Here is a 20,310-nt window from a genome sequence, read left to right as displayed (position 1 = left end):
GAGCACATGATTTGGTCGCAGTTGTGGGAACATGGGATTAATCAATGCATGCTGATGAGCGTTTATCTTATTTTATAGTTCTATGGAAATGAAAGAGGTTAGTTAACATTCAACCTGTTCTTTTTTATTAGTAGTAGTATTTGTGATTTGGATTTTGTCAATGGGAGTTCCTCTTTTGCTATGTTATAAGCCGCAGGCTTCGGGGGCTTTCGGTTTTGAATTTGTCACGTTTTACAAGAAAAGACAATTGTCTGTTTTGCTTACATCTATACCTTTCACCTTTTAACACTAAAACAAAAGATGCATTCATTGTTGTTGTTCTTATTAAAAGGCAAAACAAAAATAAAACAGTAAGAAACAATGACAAACAAGCTTAGAAAATGTTTATGAAGCAAGATTACATTTATTTCACCCCACTCCCCCATGCCCATTTATTTCTTGTTTGCTGTTCCAAAAAAAGATCTGACTGCAATATGATCCGAGCCGTGAGTTTTGTGATCTGTTTCACCCCTGTATACATGTTCACATCACACCTCCCATTGTTTTGCTTTTTCTAGAGATGGGCAGATGGAGCCTTGTGAAGTTTTTCAGGCTTTTTCTTGATTGTACCAAAAAGATTCAAAGCTTTAAAGACAGACCCTACCATTGACATCTGTTGGTTAGATGCAGTCATAGCAGCCACTTATTATTCACACATCTTATTGATTCCAGTTTTAACACAAAAACAGTACTCAGCAATTGAAGCTGTGTCTTCATTCTGATAATCATTGTCCAGACATGAACTTGTTACTATGTTACTATGAAGCAGGGAGTGAACACAAATCATTTCATGTCTCCTTATAAAGAATGAAGCTGCACCAAAGATTCAATATTTTTACATTTAATACAAGTGTATTTTTCTTTGTTTCTTTTATTGTTTTTGAGTCTTTCATTAAAACATATACTTAGCTAGTGGCTTGTTTAATCCACCATTTTCAAGTATTCAGAGTAAACTCTACAGTCCCTAAATGTCAAAAACAAAATGTGCAGATTCACAAGTATATTAATCAGTGGCAAAATTTTCTCACTGTGGCATCCCTCCCTGTAATATACTGACAGTCACCATAAAAAAACACAGTTAAAATCAAAGCGATGACAGTTCACCGGAAGTAGACTTTCCACATGCTGAGGTAAATACCAAAGGCAGTAAAACTTAATTTAACAACATAAGTTGAAACGTGAAATCCTAATGTACATTACATTATTTTACATTATTTCAATGAAAAGCAATCAAATGTGAACCATCACAGAGAATGCTTGTATGTTGATGTGCATTAAGGGTGTGTGTGTGTGTGTTTTTATGTTCGTATGCATTATGTATGTGGTGTGAAAGCAACAGAATACGTTGTATTTTTTGTGTGCGTGAACAGGTACAGGGCACTGTTGTATTAACCTGTATGTGTAATCCACACAAATTGCACAAAGGTCTGTTTACATTTATTTACTTTAAATTAAAATTAATTGTAACTGTATTAACCTGCTTGGCAGTCATCCAGAAAATCTGTATTATCTGTATGAAAAACAGCATTGTTATTGCTTTAAGTTTGTTCTCATTATTTACATCTCCCATCATAACCATTCACAGGTCCCACCAGTGCTGTCATTGTCACTCCGTCCCCTCTCAACTCGGATGTTGTCCCCACCACTGGTATGGTCATTGCCTCCTCCAGTATTCCTTGTGTAAGCATTTCATACTTCATGTCCTATCCTATTTGCAATAGTTGTTTGTATAAAAGGGTTGTGTACCATTCAGAGCTAATTTGAGAGAAACATTTAAATTCCAATTCATGTATTTGAATTGAGGTAGCATTAAGATTTGAATGTAAAAAAAACAGGGTAACACTTTAGAATACTGTTTCTTACTTACTACATAACTAATAAGGAATTATTGAAGAACTAACAGGTGATTATTCATTAACACTTAACTCACTACTGTTAACTACTAAGAAAGATGTGTTAACTAATCAGTATGTAATATAATATTATGACTATGTTAAGTAACAGTTAGCTAATCAATAACTAATGTATTCTGTCATACCTCCTGAAGAACTACTATTAATTATCTACTAGTTAAGATTCAAGAAAAATAACTATGAAGTAACTACTAATGAACAGTTTTAAACAATTACATTGAATTGTGACCCTTTCATATAAATTTTATTAGCAATAGTAGTAGTAGTATAAAAATGCAATATTAATAAATGTAATACATTTTATAGAGGTTTTGCCTATGTAGTGAATTGTTTTGTGAGTGTTTTGTAAGAAATCAGCTTCCAATAGGAACCCTACCATGACCCCAGTACCTTGCGGTAACTTACCTTAGTTTTTATATTTTATATAAATTATCATTCATTAAATTTCTTTATGTAAGGCAAAGCCTGCGGAAAAGTGATAATACAGGTATCCAATTTGTAATTAATAAAGAATTATAAAATAATTCTGCAGGACTTATTTTGAACCTGAAACATTAGGCCTATTCTAAAGTGAAAATATTGGGAACCCATTAGTAATTAATAAATCATTATCAGATAATTCCTGAATAATTACTTAGAATCTGAAACAGTATTCTAAAGTGAAAACATGGGCAACCCATTAGTAATTAATGAATAAATAATTCTGCAGGACTTATTTTGAACCTGAAACATTAGGCCTATTCTAAAGTGAAAATGTTGGGTTACCATTAGTAATTAATAAAGAATTATCAGATAATTCCTGAAGAATTACTTAGAATCTGAAACAGTATTCTAAAGTGAAAACATAGGGAACCCATTAGTAATTAATAATTAATGAACAAATAATTCTGCAGGACTTATTTTGAACCTGAAACATTAGGCCTATTCTAAAGTGAAAATGTTGAGAACCCAGTAGTAATTAATAAAGAATTATTAGCTAATTCTGCAGGAATTACTTAGAACCTGAAACAGTATTCTAAAGTGAAAACATAGGGAACCCAATAGTAACTAATAAAGAATTATCAGATAATTTTGCAGGATTTACTTAGAACCTGAAACAGAATTCTAAAGTGAACCTATTAGTAAATAATAATAAACTACATCATTTTGACTGAAATCTTGGTTATTTCAGATGAGAACATTTCTTAATACAGCATATTTTATTCCATTTTAACATGTATACTGCCCACATTCTAACTAATTTAACAAACATTTCATAATCAAAAGTTAAACATTTAGAAGCAAACAAAATCCATATTTCATTTCCATTATAAGCTAATAAGTGGGCTGTAACAAAGTTGCTACCGTAGTAGTACTTTGTACTTGTCCTTTTACTCAAGTAATTTTGAAAATGAATAGGCCTACTTTTTATTTTTACTGGAGTAATATTTAATTGGGGTATCTGTACTTTTACTCCAGTACTTGATTTGTGGGCCACAGCCTGATTATTATAGTGATTATTTGCGTAAAAATGTTAATTAGTAGTAACTTCATAGTTATTTTTCTTGAACCTTAACTAGTAATTAATTAATTTTAATAGTAGTTCTTCAGGAGGTTTCACAGAATATATTAATTACTGATTAGTTAACTGTTACTTAACACAATCATAAAATTATATTACATACTGATTAGTTAACACATCTTTCTTAGTAGTTAACAGTAGTGAGTTAAGTGTTAATGAATAATCACCTGTTAGTTCTTCAATAATTCCTTATTAGTTATGTAGTAAGAAACAGTATTCTAAAGTGTTACCAAAAACAGAAATGGAATTTAATGACTTTTAGTAATTTTATTACATTTTCAGTGAAAATTAACGAAAAAAAGTCATTATAATAAACATATATACTGCCATTCATAAGTTCAAAATCTGTGAGATTTTTTTAAATGATGTTCTACATTTTTTATATACATTTTTTATATACATGTCAATTATGTTCCACAAGACTGCATTTATTTGATCAAAATACAGTAAAGAGTGATATTGTGAAATATTACAGTTTAATAGTTTTTTCTATTTTATTTTAATTCTGTGATGCAAAGCTGAATTTTCAGCATCATTGCTCTAGCCTTCAGTGTGACATGATCCTTTAGAAATCATTCTAATACGTCGATTTAATGCTTAACTTTTTTTTTTTTTTTTACATTTATAAATTATTTTATCTATTTTTTTTTTTCTTTTTAATTATCAATTTAGTCCATCTTTACGAAGTAAAAGTTAACTTACAACCACAAACTTAATACATTCATTTTATGAACCATTGTGGAAGTTCACTACAAGTTCCAAAATGATCCCAAAGTATTTTTGAATTTTAGTTCTTGTCTTTTAACAATGGCCTCTGATCCTTATAAATCATGTAGTATTTCTTATTAAAAAAAAAAAAAAAATATACTAAAAATGATTGATGACTTATCTTGCACTCAAAGGTTTTGTTTTTATTAAATGCTGTCTAGAGTGATAATGTTCTCATACCTTAATACAACTTGTCTCTGATTAGCAGTGATAGGTAATCAGGGTGCATGGCTACGATGTAAACTAAAGGACTGTTGGTTATTTTTATAAAATAGACTATCTTTTTTATGCCTGTTCAACAAGCAGAATGTTGAACTATTAAAAAAATAATTCAGTAAATTCCTGTAATTCCAATTGAGCATCCCATGGAGTTTAATTTGTTACATTTCTGATTCATAAATTAAAAGGGAGCTAATTACTGCATTTTGAATTCTGCTCAACCCTGGTAATTAATAATTCAGTTTGCCCCAAGTAATGCATAATTACATTTTTAAAAATCGCACTGCCTTGCAGGGTTCTGCTGGTTTTCATATTCTCTCTCAGACACAAAAGTCGCCGCAACTTATCATACCCAAAGAAGAAACTACCACCACTATATCCACCAAGACATCAGTGCAGTCAGCAAGTACAGGTTAGATTCAGCCCAGTCACCTTCAGTTTAGGCTGAAATGGCATTGTTTTTATTTTACTGGTGGTTCACTGAATCTAGGATTCTGAAAAAGCTTTTTTTCTCTTTTTCTTTAGTACATGATGCTCGAGTCTCAGGTCAAGGTTCACCATTGGGAGCAGAACAGGTACCAAGCCCACAGTCACCTCTCAACCCCAGTGCAGGCATGGGCAAAAATGAAGGCAGTCAGGTAATAGTTCATGATATGACACTCTGTTAAAGTACCCAAATTTATGTGTGTACAGAAATGTAAAAGGTTAATTTGCATCTTTCAAATCAGAGTGCAAATCTAAAAACTTATTTGATGTAAATTACATTTATTGCAACTAATGGTCCACTGATAATGAATTTTTAAAGGCTTATGATAATCGCAGAGAGTACTGAATGGCTGATATAATGCTATGGTCGATTTAATGAATTCATTCTGTGTGATTTAATTATGGAATAAAATAAGTAAAAATTATCAACACATTTAACATGTTCCACTCTGGCCCAGACATGTATGTCATCTTACATCAATGCAGACTGACTGCGTGAAGTAGTCTATGAAAATGCAGTTATATGCCCCTAAAGTTCAAGAAATGACAGACAGATTTCTTTTTCTCCCCCGCGGGAAGTTACTGCATCATCAGAGAGAATTGGAGTAGCAGAATACAGGTAGAACTACCTTCTTAATGTTCTCAACAATAATAATAATATAGGTCTAGCTACAGCTGATCAGCCTTCTAACTAGTTTAAAGGGGGGGTGAAATGCTATTTCATGCATACTGAGTTTTTTACACTGTTAAAGAGTTGGATTCCCATGCTAAACATGGACAAAGTTTCAAAAATTAAGTTGTACGTTTGAAGGAGTATTTTTGTTCCAAAAAAACCTCTTCCGGTTTGTCACAAGTTTCGGAAAGTTTTTTTCGAGTATGGCTCTGTGTGACGTTAGATGGAGCGGAATTTCCTTATATGGGTCCTAAGTGCGCGCTCTTCTGCCGGCAGAGCGCGCGCGCTCCCGTATAGCAGAGCAGAGAGAGGCTGTGCACAGCCTGATCAGAGCGAGAGCGTCGCGAAAAGTCACAAAAGAAGTGTGTTTTTGGTTGCCAGGGCAAGACAACCCTGCACAGATTACCAAAAGAGAAACAGCATTAAGGGACCAGTGGATGGATTTATTTTTACAGAGCATCAACGGAGTTGTGCAAGTGTTTTTGTTTGTTCCCTGCATTTCGGATTGCACATCGTTTATTTCTTAAGGATAATGCAGTCCCAACGAAAAAGGGTCACGATCGTGTGTTGGAACCGCAGGCGGTGAGTAAAACTGCTTCAAATATCTCTTTGTTGTTAACTTAGCTATCAGCGCGTAAGCACATCAAGTAAACAACATGCGATGTTGTCATCAAACTGCACTTTCCACATGTACAGCTTAAAAAAAAAAAAAAAAAAAAAAGACGACATAAAGTGGAACTTAGTCATTTTCCAAAACCGCTAAGCAAATATATACAGTTTCAGTACATACCACATAGCATACCGCCTTTGCTGATGCTGCTCTTGTTAAATTTCAGCCTCTGGATCTGTGTCACAGCTTCCACATGCTCTCAACTCAAAATCCTACTCGCGCTCGTGATTCTTTAGCTCCGCCCACACGTCACGCCTCTAGGCGCTCGTGTTTTTCCGGGGAAAATCGGTACAGACTATCTTTCTCTTATAAATATAATAAAAATAAAGACTTTTTGGAGTTATGAAGGATGCAGTACTACTCTATAGGTACTCAAGATTAACAGGATATTGAGTGAAAACGAGCATTTCACCCCCCCTTTAAAATGTGTTTGTTTGTTTTTTGTTTGTTTTTTGACCAGACAAATAGCCTGATTAAAACAAGTAATTTGAATTCTTCAAACTATATTAGTCTACATTAAACATCAATTAATACTGGATGGTGTATTTCTGGAATCAAGTTCGCGCTGTTGAGGCTCACTCTGTTTGTTTCTTTGTGAGAGATTTACTGTAAGTGCAAATGAGCGTAACCGCACACATAAAGAAACTCAGAAGAAGCCCACTGAGGTGAAAATTCTAAAATGTTTAGTTTATTCATAACATGATATAGTTAAGTAACATACCATGACAAGTGAGCAAATTTTCTGTATTTTCTCACAATGCAAAAAAAACAAAAACATTCAAAACACCTACAGTTTGCACACATTATGTGAAGTCTAGTGCGCTCTCTCACTGCATGATTCAGTCTATTAAAATACATTCAGAATGATCACAAATTCAAGACATGGGTGCAACACCTTCATATAGTTAATCAGTTTTAATGTTATACTGATTTTTTACAACACTTCAATAAACTATAAGTTAATTAAGAGACTTAAATTTTAGATTTTGTATTTCAACAACAGAAATAATTCTAAACAAAGCCACGGTGCTGTTTTGTGTCTCTGAATTCCCTTTCACTGCGATTCCGGAAAATACACGGGTAATGTGTCCTGGCAATTGTTCCCAGGTCACTTTCACACTGCCAGTGATTTTCTAGAATATGTGCGTGCGTTCACACACAACCCGTAAAGGTCCCGTAATGACACATGATATCATGATATGACATCCAGTGTGCGAGATGAAAACACTAAGCACGTTACCTTTCACTTAAGCTGGCGAATGATCTCAGCTTCAACGTGGATTGTGAGGAGCTAACTGATTTCTGCTTCATTACAGTTTGCACATATATTTTCGTTTTGACCGTTGATCTGCCTTCAAAACAACTGGTAAAAGAGTCTAACAATAACATGGGTAATCACTACGACACACCCTTTAAAGCATTGGTTCTGGCTTTTGTTCACACAGCGCTCGTTCCAGGACTGAACCCAGCAATGTTACTAGGTCCCCAACCTGGGATCGATCCCGGAATCAATCCTGGGACATGTTTGCGTTCACACAGAAGGTGACCCGGCAATGTTCCGGCAATTTTCTGGATCCAATGTGCAGTGTGAAAGGGGCTAGCAACATGATGGTGTTTCATTCCTGAATTAATCAAACATTGGACTTACAATTGCAATAACTCACATATTAACAGTGACTTACTGCCATCTAATGGCAGTTTACATTTTACATTTAAAGTATTTTTTATTATTTAAAGGGGGGTTGAAATGCTCGTTTTCACTCAATATCCTGTTAATCTTGAGTACCTATAGAGTAGTACTGCATCCTTCATAACTCCAAAAAGTCTTTAGTTTTATTATATTCATAAGAGAAAGATAGTCTGTACCGATTTTTCCCGGAAAAACACGACCGGCTGGAGGTGTGACGTGTGGGTGGGGCTAAAGAATCACGAGCGCCAGTAGGCTTTTGCGTTGAGAGCATGTGGAAACTGTGACATTACCGTGAGGGAGAAACCATCATCCAAAACAAACCATGGCTTACAGTCAGATTCAGCCGTTTATTTATGATCCAGAATCAGATCCCGAGGCTGAAACTGAACGAGAGCAGCAGCAGCAACGACTCGCTCCGAGCGGGGCTCGAACCCGGGTCTCCGGCATGGGAGGCGAACACACTAACAAGGAGGCAAAGATATTTTAAGCAGTTTTACTCACCGCCTGTGGTTCCAACACACGATCGTGACCCTTTTTCGTTGGGATTGCATCGTCCTTAAGAAATAAACGATACGCAAATCCGTCGTCAAACTGGGCCTTGTTTGTAAAACAATCATCTTCGAAATGCAGGGAACAAACACAAACACTTGCACAACTCCGTTGATGCTCTGTAAAAATAAACTCCATCCGCTGGTCCCTTAATGCTGTTTTTTTTTGGTAATCTGTGCAGGGTTGTCTTGCCCTGGCAACCAAAAACACACTTCTTTTGTGACTTTTCGCGACGCTCTCACTCTGATCAGCCTCGTTGTACGGGAGCGCGCGCTCTTTTGGCAAAAATGTCCTTAGGACCCATATAAGGAAATTCCGCTCCATCTAACATCACACAAAGCCTCGAAAAAAACTTTCCGAAGTTTTCAGCATGGGAATCCAACACTTTAACAGTGTAAAAAAACTCAGTATGCATGAAATAGCATTTGACCCCCCCCCCCCCCCCCCCACCTAAAAAAAAAATCCAAATATCAGTATTCAATGTTTTATGTTTAATATATTAAAACATTATGTATTTGTAAAACTAGATATTTGTAAAGGAATATAAAAAAAAAAAATTTGTAGAATTAAGTATGTAAAAGTTGATAGAGCACAAATATTGCTTCATAATTGTTTGCACCACCAAAAATCTTGGTGATGCGGTGCTTTAGTGGGATAATTTGCATGGAATATTGTCTTCTGATATGAAACGTTCATCTTGGTAATAAATATTAATTACAAATATAATTTATTACAGTGATGATATTTTGTTTTCTTTTTACGTAAAACACATTAAATATTACATATGTATGTAATATAATCTGTATTTCCATTACAGGTTCAGGTCTTAACCCCTTACTAGTCACCCCGCATTTTTCAGCATGGAGACAGAAATGACATACCCAAAATAAAAAGGTTTCTGCTCATGATTCTTTCTGACTAGTTACTAGGGCTGTGAATCTTTGGGTAGGCAGCAATTCGATTTGATTCACGATTCATAGGTTTTCGATTCGATTCAAGAACGATTTAGAATGATTCGATTCGATTCACAATTTAATTCGATTCCATTATAAAGATTCGATTTTGCATTCTTTAAATGCATTCACAGGATTATTTAAATGCTTCCCCTAAATTCATTAAATGCTTAATTAAGGGGGCAAATTACAGCAACCTTTATGGTTAGAGAACCATAGGTAAAAAACAAAACAAAAAAAAACGCTAGTTTAATGATGATATGGCGTGACATGACATACGTAAAAATGTATGTAAGCCAAGATTTAAAAAAAGAGCTTTAAGAGTATTATGCATAGGCTAAAATTATGTCACACCAGGGGCATAACTTCATTTCAGAAGTGACAGAAATGTCAAATACAATCATTTTATGTATGTATTTATTATCATAATTATAATAATCTTTATTTATTTATTTATTTATTACAAGGAGTTCACTTATTTTTTTATTACTTTTAATTAGCTGTAAGAAATAAAATACACTGCTGGACCATAATCAAACATTTGTAATCTATATTTTTTTCCTAATGGCAATTTTATTGTTTTATATACTACATTTAATTAGCAATTATTTCAATTTTCTGCACAGAATAAGGTAGAAAATATACTTTATAGTTTATGTACTGTAATAAATTATCAGTCAATTAGCACTGCATCATTCATAAATTTTATTCATTCATTGTGGGTTTTTTTACGTTTCATCAGTTCATTCTGCTTTTATTCAGTTTAGCTTCAGATAAAGCCTGGCACGTCTATAAGAGTGACATCAATTCTCTTTCAGTGTGAAAATTATTTCTCAAATTCACAGAATAAAATGCTGTAGTAGCTTTTTAACTTTTCCTCTCCATCAGCGAATGATGTTTCTGAGAGAAAACGCGCCAGATGTCTGTTTGCTAAAGCAGCAAACGCTACTTTCATGCATCTGATTATCAGATAAACCTCCCACTCTTATTTCAAGATCGTTGTTAATGCTGTGGTTATTTTAACAGTTTCCTTCATACATTCGGTTCGTCAGCATTGTTAAAACACATGTATCATTCAGTGGAACAGTGTGTGTGTTTTAGACACTTACATTTCTGCTCTGTCCATGCAATAAATACGCAGCTTTTGACTGCTCAGGTAACGCCATCAGTAAGATGCAGAGAGCCATTGAAAAACTACAGAAAAGTAAAACTACTTCCCTTTATATTACTGGCCACGAGTCCTAAGGAGAGATCACACATCAGCTGCGTCAGAGACGAACGGAGCTCTCGGGCGTTAATAGTGAAGCGTGTGAAGGAGATATAAGAGGCACGATTCACAAACGCTGTTCAGGGCCTCCATTAATTCGTGCTTGTAGTAATTTAATGTGTTTATATTTTGAAAGCATTGAATCGCTATAGAAATTGCGATTCATTCGATTCTTAGTGTTTTAAATCGATTACTGTCCGAGATCGGTGATTCAAAAATCATGTTTCAAGATCGATGCATATGAATTGTCAAGGTTTGTAATCGAGAAAACGAGTGAATCGTTACACCCCTACTAGTTGCATAATCAACATATGTTCACAAAGCTGACACTTCGAAGTTTACTGTTCAACAATCAGAATTAGAGCTATATAAGCTCAAACATAAAAATAAAAATATGAAAAACATATTTTTTAAATGTATTAAAAAAAATGTTGATGTAGGATATTATTTTAGAAACATAGTGTAGCTAAAGCCACAAGTCTACCAAAGCTTCAATTGAAATTTCATAATATAATCTGTAAAACTGTGAATTTTATGAAATATTTTACCACCAGTTCAATCCCGAAAGAAGAACAGACTGGTGTGACAGAAACAGTGATGAAGGTCAAATGTGTTTGCAGTACACAAGCCACGGATGGTTAAGACAGCTGACTCCAGTGTGTGACCGTCTCTCTCTCTCTCTGTCTCTCACACACACACACACGATGAGCAAAACTCCACATCTGAACTGTCAATAACAAGTACTTAAACTGCTAACTAAACATACTTACAGTAGTTGATTCAGAAGCACCAGATTGTCGTAGCAAAGTCAGAATTACCTCCTCTCCTAGGTTCACAAAACAGTCCTCCATAAAATGCGTTGCTGCTCTGTTGTAAGTAATATTAAAGATTCCTAAATGCATCTACTTTTGGAACATGTGGGCAGCATTACGCAAACACTTAGAACATGTTAGAACAAGCCGTTTTAGGGAGGCATGGCAGAGTCTTAACTTTGATGAAGAATATCTCTTTGGATTTGAGACTTTTGTCTTTGCAACTTTAAAGATATTCTTCATGCACCAAGAGCTTGTAACACTCCAAAGAGAAAGGAAACATTTATAAAAAATAAACTATTTGGTGTGAGGTAGTTAGCAGGTCCCTCTAGTTCTGTTCGTTTTCATGTTCCCTCCCCCTCAGTTCATTTGCTGCGTTGCATTTGCACTGCTCAAAGGACAGTCTGACTGTATCCAGTGTAGACCATTGCCGCGTTTCCACTGCAGGAACTTTACCCAGGAACTAGGGACTTTGGCCTAGTTCTCTGTGTGTTTTCACCACAGGAACCAGGAACTAAATAAAGTTCCAGGTAAAATAATGCCCCTCAGAAAGTCCCTGCTGGTGAGGTAGTACTTTTTCAATGTTCCGGAACATTCAGGGGCGGGACTTAGGCGCTAAACATCCTGAATGATTGAGTTCATGCAGCATTGGCTGGGTTCATCCACCATTTATTCAGATCATTTTCAAAATATAACTGTTCTTGTGTCATGAAATGTAATTTTAAAAGTATTTCAGATGAGAATGAAGTTGTTTAAAACTCAAAATCTGTGGTTTATTTATAAAGACAGCACCTATTTAAAAATGTGTTTCGCCGATCTCGGAGACGTTAGCTCCACGCGATTAGCGGGAGCTCAGTAATCATGTATCCGCCGAGAGCAGCCTCACCTCCCCTAGACCTTCTGATGTGTGCCGCTGGCTCTGATGTCTCTTTAGTGGTTAAACATAACATATAATATGTTTTGGGTAAATCTAACAGGTTATCTTTGGTCTGTATTCAATTTATCTATTTGTTAAAATGAAAATTAAAAAAGGCAAATTTATATATTACTTTTCATTGTAATGACTGTATATACACATTTCATATAGTACATTTCTGCAACTGTTATTATGTTTAAATAAAAACGAAAGGAGGCAGTGGTATTTGATATCCCATTTTGTTTTATTGTAAATATACAGAGAGAAAAATCTTCCCGGTACTTTAAACCGCGGTGGAAACGAAGAAAGCAACAGGTCTAGGGGGAAAAAGTTCCTGGGAAAAAAAGTTCCTGGTACAAATGTTCCGGGTAATTTCGGTGGAAACGCAGCATATTTGTTGATGTGTTGCTCTGTAGGCAGTGTTTTGCTGAAAAAAAAAAAAGGCCAAAGCAGAACTGTTGTGCTTATCTAGTTAGTCAATAATTCAGTGATTGATTCATAAAGACAGTCATTTGCTTTGTTTCTGAATGAGTCAGATGTGTAAATGAATCAGTTGGATGAGTGACTGAATAATTGAAAATGTAATTTACTGACATTTTTTTCCCATTCCTGATGGGTTTTTTTTATTTTTTTTATTTCAATATTCATTTAAAAAACATTAATGCCTCTTTAAAACCCATTCTCATACCATTATTTATGTAATTCTAAATGCTGTGTAAATGCATTCATGCCACCGGTAAACAGTCTGTGTAAATATACATAAATGCCACTTCAGATGCAGCTTCTGAAAAACGATGTTAAGATCATAATGTAGCCTTAAACATTTGTGTAATAAATTCTATGCTGAATGTAAGTATTTATTTCTAAAGTTACTTTTGAAATGTCTATTTATCTAATCATTTATCTAATTATTGTTGAAATATCAAAAATAGGTATCTTCCTATTTATCAGTCTGTCTCTATTTGTAATTTTGTCATGATTTGACACAGAGCCGCAGAGTGAATCACATATCTGCTGAGCAGAAGAGGCGATTCACCATAAATGCCTGCTTCAAGACGTTGTGCAATCTTGTACCAACTCTCAGGTCTCAATCAAATGTAAATCTGAATTCATCTTACTTCACTTGATTCTTGAAATCACAACCTGATTCCTACTTGTTTTCTCTGCACAATTGTAATAAGTTTTACAATTGTGCATTGTAAATAATCAAAAGTAATTTATTTTGTTACCCACTACTGGGTTTCCAGATTAGTAATGCTGCAACACTTCAAAAAACAGTCGACTACATTGGCAAACTGCAACTAGAGAGACAACAGATGCAGGAAGAGACCAAGAGACTACGAGAGGAGATTGATGAGCTTAATACATCTATAAGGTAATGTTTATTGCAATAAAGTAGACTTTATTTTACTATATTAAAGTATTACATTTGGATAAACTGCTGCTTCATAGCCAGGCTATTTCAGTGTACAGATACCTGTGAAGGGGAGCTCAAAAAACATACATGATTTTAAACAGGTAACCTCTGTAGATGAACTGTTAAAGATGTCCATTATTTATTGCAGCTTGTGCCAGGAACAGCTTCCTGATACAGGAGTTCCCATCACACGCCATTGCTTCGACCACATGAGGGAGAAGTATGACGACTATGTGAAGAACAGAACTCTGCAGAATTGGAAATTCTGGATAGTATCCTTTATCCATATTAGATTTATTCTGTAGCCACATGGCATATGAATCAGCCAAGTTTGGGTCGTTAATAAAAATAAAATAAAAAATGTACCCAACCATGAATATTTAGTATACAGGTCCTTCTAAAAAAAATAGCATATTGTGATAAAAGTTCATTATTTTCCATAATGTAATGATAAAAATTAAACTTTCATATATTTTAGATTCATTGCACACCAACTTAAATATTTCAGGTCTTTTATTGTTTTAATACTGATGATTTTGGCATACAGCTCATGAAAACCCAAAATTCCTATCTCAAAAAATTAGCATATTTCATCCGACCAATAAAAGAAAAGTGTTTTTAATACGAAAAAAATCAACCTTCAAATAATTATGTTCAGTAATGCACTCAATACTTGGTCGGGAATCCTTTTGCAGAAATGACTGCTTCAATGCGGCGTGGCATGGAGGCAATCAGCCTGTGGCACTGCTGAGGTGTTATGGAGGCCCAGGATGCTTCGATAGCGGCCTTAAGCTCATCCAGTGTTGGGTTTTGCATCTCTCAACTTTCTCTTCACAATATCCCACAGATTCTCTATGGGGTTCAGGTCAGGAGAGTTAGCAGTCCAATTGAGCACAGTAATGCCATGGTCAGTAAACCATTTACCAGTGGTTTTGACACTGAGCAGGTGTCAGGTCGTGCTGAAAAACTAAATCTTCATCTCCATAAAGCTTTTCAGCAGATGGAAGCATGAAGTGCTCCAAAATCTCCTGATAACTAGCTGCATTGACTCTGCCCTTGATAAAACACAGTGGACCAACACCAGCAGCTGACATGGCACCCCAGACCATCACTGACTGTGGGTACTTGACACTGGACTTCAGGCATTTCACGGTGGCTCTGGATGTTTCTACTCCAGACTCAGTCCACTGCTTCCGCAGGTCCCCCAAGGTCTAGAATCGGTCCTTCTCCACAATCTTCCTCAGGGTCCGGTCACCTCTTCTCATTGTGCAGCGTTTTTTGCCACACTTTTTCCTTCCCACAGACTTCCAACTGAGGTGCCTTGATACAGCACTCTGGGAACAGCCTATTCGTTCAGAAATTTCTTTCTGTGTCTTACCCTCTCGCTTGAGGGTGTCAATGATGGCCTTCTGGACAGCAGTCAGGTCGGCAGTCTTACCCATGATTGCGGTTTTGAGTAATGAACCCGGCTGGGAGTTTTTAAAGCCTCAGGAATCTTTTGCAAGTGGTTTAGAGCTAATTAGTTGATTCAGATGATTAGGTTAATAGCTCGTTTAGAGAACCTTTTCATGATATGCTAATTTTTTGAGCTGTATGCCAAAATCATCAGTATTAAAACAATAAAAGACCTGAAATTTTTCAGTTGGTGTGCAATGAATCTAACATATATGAAAGTTTAATTTTTATCACTACATTATGGAAAATAATGAACTTTTATCACAATATGCACATTTTTTGAGAAGGACCTGTATTTATTTTAAATAAAGTTATTGTTGTTGTTTTTTTAACAATACAATAGCATTATTACTATAATTTTATGTTTTTATTGGTTTATTTTTCATAATTTATCTTTAAAAAATGATCAGTGTGTAATAATGGTACTAAAATACATTTTACAGCTGATTTTTTTTTTTATTTGTGAGGGGGACAGTCAACACATAAGTGAGTTTGCTGTGGCACCCAAAATGCTGCCCATGTTTTTTTCCATAGCAAATAGGGGCAGTTTTCAGTTGCCCAAATTAGTGTTTACACTTACACTAACTCAATTTCAGTGTGATTTTTTTTTTATGCTGTTCTTCAGCCTCCTGGGTGCCATTGGACTCCTCCACAAGCCTATTTTCTTTAATACTTTTCTCTCAGTTTAGCGTCATTATTCAGCCTCTGTTTGAGTCCTTTAATGGGACAGTGTCTACCAACAACAACACAGAGCTATGTGAAACCACCATGCAGTGGCTGGAACGATACTGTACCCTCCCGGTCCTCAGGCCTAGTAAGTGTTCCAGTTCTTTTTAATAAAATGTCAGCAACTGGAAACTTGTGTGTAAGTGTGCGTTAGGTCTTGGTGACAGCAGCCTAATATCTTGGGAGGGTAGCTGTGATGTTGATAAAAATGTGTGTATCAAAAGTGTTTACTAGGAGAGCAATATTTAAATTGCTTTGTGAATTGATTTAAGTTATTTAGTTGTGTATGTCTTATATAATATGTATGTATGTATGTATGTATGTATGTATATATATACACACACACACACACACACACACAGGTGCATCTCAATAAATGAGTATGTCCTGGAAAAGTTAATTTATCTCATTAATTCAGCTCAAATTGTGAAACTCGTGTATTAAATAAATTCAATGCACACAAACTTAAATAGTTTAAGTCTTAAGTCTTTGCTTCTTTTAATTGTGATGATTTGGGCTCGCATTTAACAAATACCCACCAATTCAACAAATCTCAACAAATAAGAATAGGGTGACATGCCAATCAGCTAATCAACTCAAAACACCTGCAAATGTTTCCTGAGCCTTCAAAATGGTCTCTTAGTTTGGTTCACTAGGCTACACAATCATGGGAAGACTGCTGATCTGACAGCTGTCCAGAAGACAAATATTCATTGTCAAAGAAGCTGGCTGTATCCAAGCATGTTAACAGAAAGAAAAATTTGAGTAAACTTCACAAGGAATGGACTGAGGCTGGGGTCAATGCATACAGATGTGTCAAGGAATTTGGCTACAGTTGTCGTATTCCTTTTGTTAAGCCACTCCTGAACAACGTCAGAGGCATCTTTCCTGGGCTAAGGAGAAGAAGAACTGGACTGTTGCCCACAGGGGCCCAAGTCATCTTTTCAGATGAGAGCAAGTTTTTTTATTTCGTTTGGAAACCAAGGTCCTAGAGACTGGAGGAAGTGTGGAGAAGCTCATAGCTCAAGTTGCTTGAAGTCCAGTATTACGTTTCCACATTCTGTCATGATTTGGGGTGCAATGTCATCTGCTGGTGTTGGTCCTTTGTGTTTTTTGAAAACCAAAGTCACTGCATCCGTTTACCAAGAAATTTTGGAGCAGCTCATGATTCTTTTGCTGACCAGCTTTTTGAAGATGCTGATTTAATTTTCCAGCAGGATTTGGCACCTTCCCACACTGCCAATAGCACCAAAAGGTGGTTAAATGACAATGGTGTTGGTGTGCTTGACCAGCCAGCAAACTCACCAGACCTGAACCCATAGAGAATCTGTGAGGTATTGTCAAGAGGAAGATGAGAAACAAGAGACCAAAAAATGCAGATGGGCTGAAGGCCACTGTCAAAGAAACCTAGGCTTCCATACTACCTCAGCAGTGCCACAAACTGATCAAGTCCATGCAAAAAAGGAGCCCCTACCAAGTATTGAATACATGTACAGTAAATGAACATACTTTCACATACTTAAGGCCAACAATTCAAACATTTTTTATTATTATTGGTCATGGAGTATTATAATTTGTTGAGATAGTAAATTGGTGGGTTTTTGTTAAATGTGAGCCAAAATCACAATTAAAAGAGCCAAAGTTGAATTACTGAAATAATGAACTTTTCCACAATGTTCTAATTTATTGAGATGTACCTGGAAATCAGCTGTCTGCTGGACCATGGTCTAAGTTCCAAAATACTATAATACAATACTGTAAACTTGTGCCAATGCTTATTAGACATACTTTTTATTATTTGAATTGAGTTTATTTAATTTTGAGTTAATGTATTTTTCATGTCATTTTTAAATGGAACATAAAATGTAAAAGTCTTTAAGAGCATGTTAATTTTTATGTTGCTGGTCGTGGCTAAGTTAACCTTTAAAGAAATGAGAAAGTCGAAAAATTCCTAATAAAATATGCAATGTGTTACTTATAATTCAAATAATACAGTACTATTTAATATTTTACATTTAAAAAATTGTCACTAATTTGAATGGAACACCAAATCTCTCTCTGTTTCTGTGTCTGTGTTTGTTTGTTTCTGTGTCCTCCAGTGGTACTCAGGACGTTACGACAGCTCTGTACCAGCACCTCCATCTTGACTGATCCCTCTCTTTTGCCTGAGGAAGCTAAAAAGGCTGCTCTCAACCCCAAAAAACATTCCTCAGGATCATAGTTTTAAGTCAGTGTGATTTGAGTCTTCAAGGACCCTTTAAAGCAACACTGTGGTGGAGTATTTGCTATGTTGAGAACACTGAACTCGTTTAACTTCACTCAAACAAGTGGAAATGCAATCTCTCTTGTTTACATGCAGTCTCTAGAGAGCCATACAGCTGGCATGTCTTTGTGTTTTTTAGACTTCATTAGACGTGTGGATTTTACTGCTCTGTGTTTTTTCGTGTATTTGGGTGTCTTCCATATCAGTGCTCTTATTTTGAATATTTAGTGGAGCCTCACCCTCAGTTCATCCAGAAACTACAGCAACAGTTAATAAATACCAGGATCAAGACTGTTTTTTTAAGTGCATGGACAAAAAGTATGAGTAAAAATTACAAATTGAACTACAGACAGAAATTCTTATAAGTTTTTTATCGTAAGATTTATTGTTGTGCCTTAATTTAAGTAGAGCTATAGAAGAAAAGTTTGAGTTATAGAAGAATGAAGCCCGGTGAGTTTTATACTGTATAGTTTTTCTTTGTTGCCATCGTTTGTTTTTGTTTTTTGCACGCTATAGGCTATTATTTTAGGCATATTATGATCAAAACAAAACTTTTAATATTTAATAGGCCTTACAATAGCATTTTATTTTTTCCATTGGCGAATGTCTTTGTCAGCCACCTGAGTATTACAGTTCACCTTAAATGGCCACAGGTCTAAATTGTAAGGACAAGTCTATTGTTACAAATGAAAAAAATGAAAAAAACTATTCACAGTGTACTCTGAATGTTGATTTGCTCTGTTTTGTTTCTGCAAAAACTGAATGAACCTTTCCAACGGTGGGCTGTTCCCAGTAATAAATGATTTTGCATTCATTTATATGCGAAGCGTTTGACTAAATGTTGTTTGTAGAGAAGCTGGATGTTTTCACTAATCTTCGTGAGCAAAGCAGGTCAATATAGAATTCTCCTGAGATAAGCTTTTAATTTTACAGAGTGAAACCAAAAAAATTGTGATTGATTAAATTAGTTCTGTTTGAAAATCTTGAACACACTAAGATTTTGAACACACTATGAAGGATTAAAAAAAATTTTTTTTTGATAAAGTACACAAACTGTTCAAACCATTTTCTTGCCTTACCCCAACTAATTGCTGGTCCTATAGAGGGCGCAACAGGATAAGAAATATTTGAAGGACTTCCACATTTACGCTCCGTTTCCTAACAGTAAAAATTACAAATAAATGTGTACTCTGAAAGCTTACTGAGTGATCCATTGACTCATTCATTCAAAATGGCTGATTCGTTTAGAAACGAAGCTAATGATTGGCCCTGTCCCAAATGGCGCACTTCATGTGGACTTTCGGTCTCGTGGACTTATATTGCGCGTGCTCGCCGAGTCTACGAGTCCGTAGGCCATCCCATTCAGCATTTTAATGCTCTGAAGTGTGCTCAGCAGTGCCCCCTTTGTACCCTTGAAGCGTTTTTTCACGAAGCCCGCATAGATGCAGGCTCCGCACACTTTAACTACCCAGGAATCCTTGCGAAATGCCATTCATACAACGTATGGGAGGAGATTTCGCTCAAGAGCAATTGATGACATAGCTGAGAAGAAAATATTTAAGTGTAGGTATTATTACGGTTTGTGGTTGATATCTCAAACATAATAATAGCGTGTTGAATAATACGATCACATTATGATTCATTAAATAAATAGTGAGCAAAAATTATTTCTTTGCATGGCAAGCCATTTCGCAAATAAATGGTAAAAACAACAACAACAACATCAACATCAACAATAGGCAGCATATTCCCCGAACCTTCAGCTCCTGTCAAAAACAAAAAAACAGACCGTTATTTCCGGCGTGATGATCAAGGCTGTCCCAAAAGTACCTCTCAATGCACCCTCATGGACTCGCGCCAAGGGCCCTATAGGTCTGCACTTCATAACGTCACCAAAGTGTGGACTCTTGAGGAAGTCCACAAGTCCGGAGTG

General features: G+C 35.6%; 1 protein-coding gene across 1 annotated transcript in view; it reads left to right on the top strand.

Annotated features, from left to right (window-relative positions):
• LOC127957304 (MLX-interacting protein) overlaps positions 1-19,195 on the top strand; it is a 33,665-nt gene extending 14,470 nt beyond the window's left edge. Inside the window, exons 10-17 of the mRNA XM_052555771.1 lie at positions 1,625-1,719; positions 4,795-4,912; positions 5,026-5,138; positions 13,506-13,613; positions 13,764-13,891; positions 14,082-14,205; positions 16,073-16,202; positions 18,214-19,195. Coding sequence (XP_052411731.1) covers positions 1,625-1,719; positions 4,795-4,912; positions 5,026-5,138; positions 13,506-13,613; positions 13,764-13,891; positions 14,082-14,205; positions 16,073-16,202; positions 18,214-18,335 — 938 coding nt within the window. The 3' untranslated portion in view covers positions 18,336-19,195. The remainder of the gene's footprint in view (positions 1-1,624; positions 1,720-4,794; positions 4,913-5,025; positions 5,139-13,505; positions 13,614-13,763; positions 13,892-14,081; positions 14,206-16,072; positions 16,203-18,213) is intronic.
• The last annotated feature ends 1,115 nt before the right edge of the window (positions 19,196-20,310 follow it).

The sequence above is a fragment of the Carassius gibelio genome, chromosome B5, assembly GCF_023724105.1.
Source record: "Carassius gibelio isolate Cgi1373 ecotype wild population from Czech Republic chromosome B5, carGib1.2-hapl.c, whole genome shotgun sequence".
NCBI lineage: Eukaryota > Metazoa > Chordata > Actinopteri > Cypriniformes > Cyprinidae > Carassius > Carassius gibelio.
Note: the sequence above shows the minus strand (reverse complement) of the source record. Positions and strands in the feature narration are given on the sequence as shown.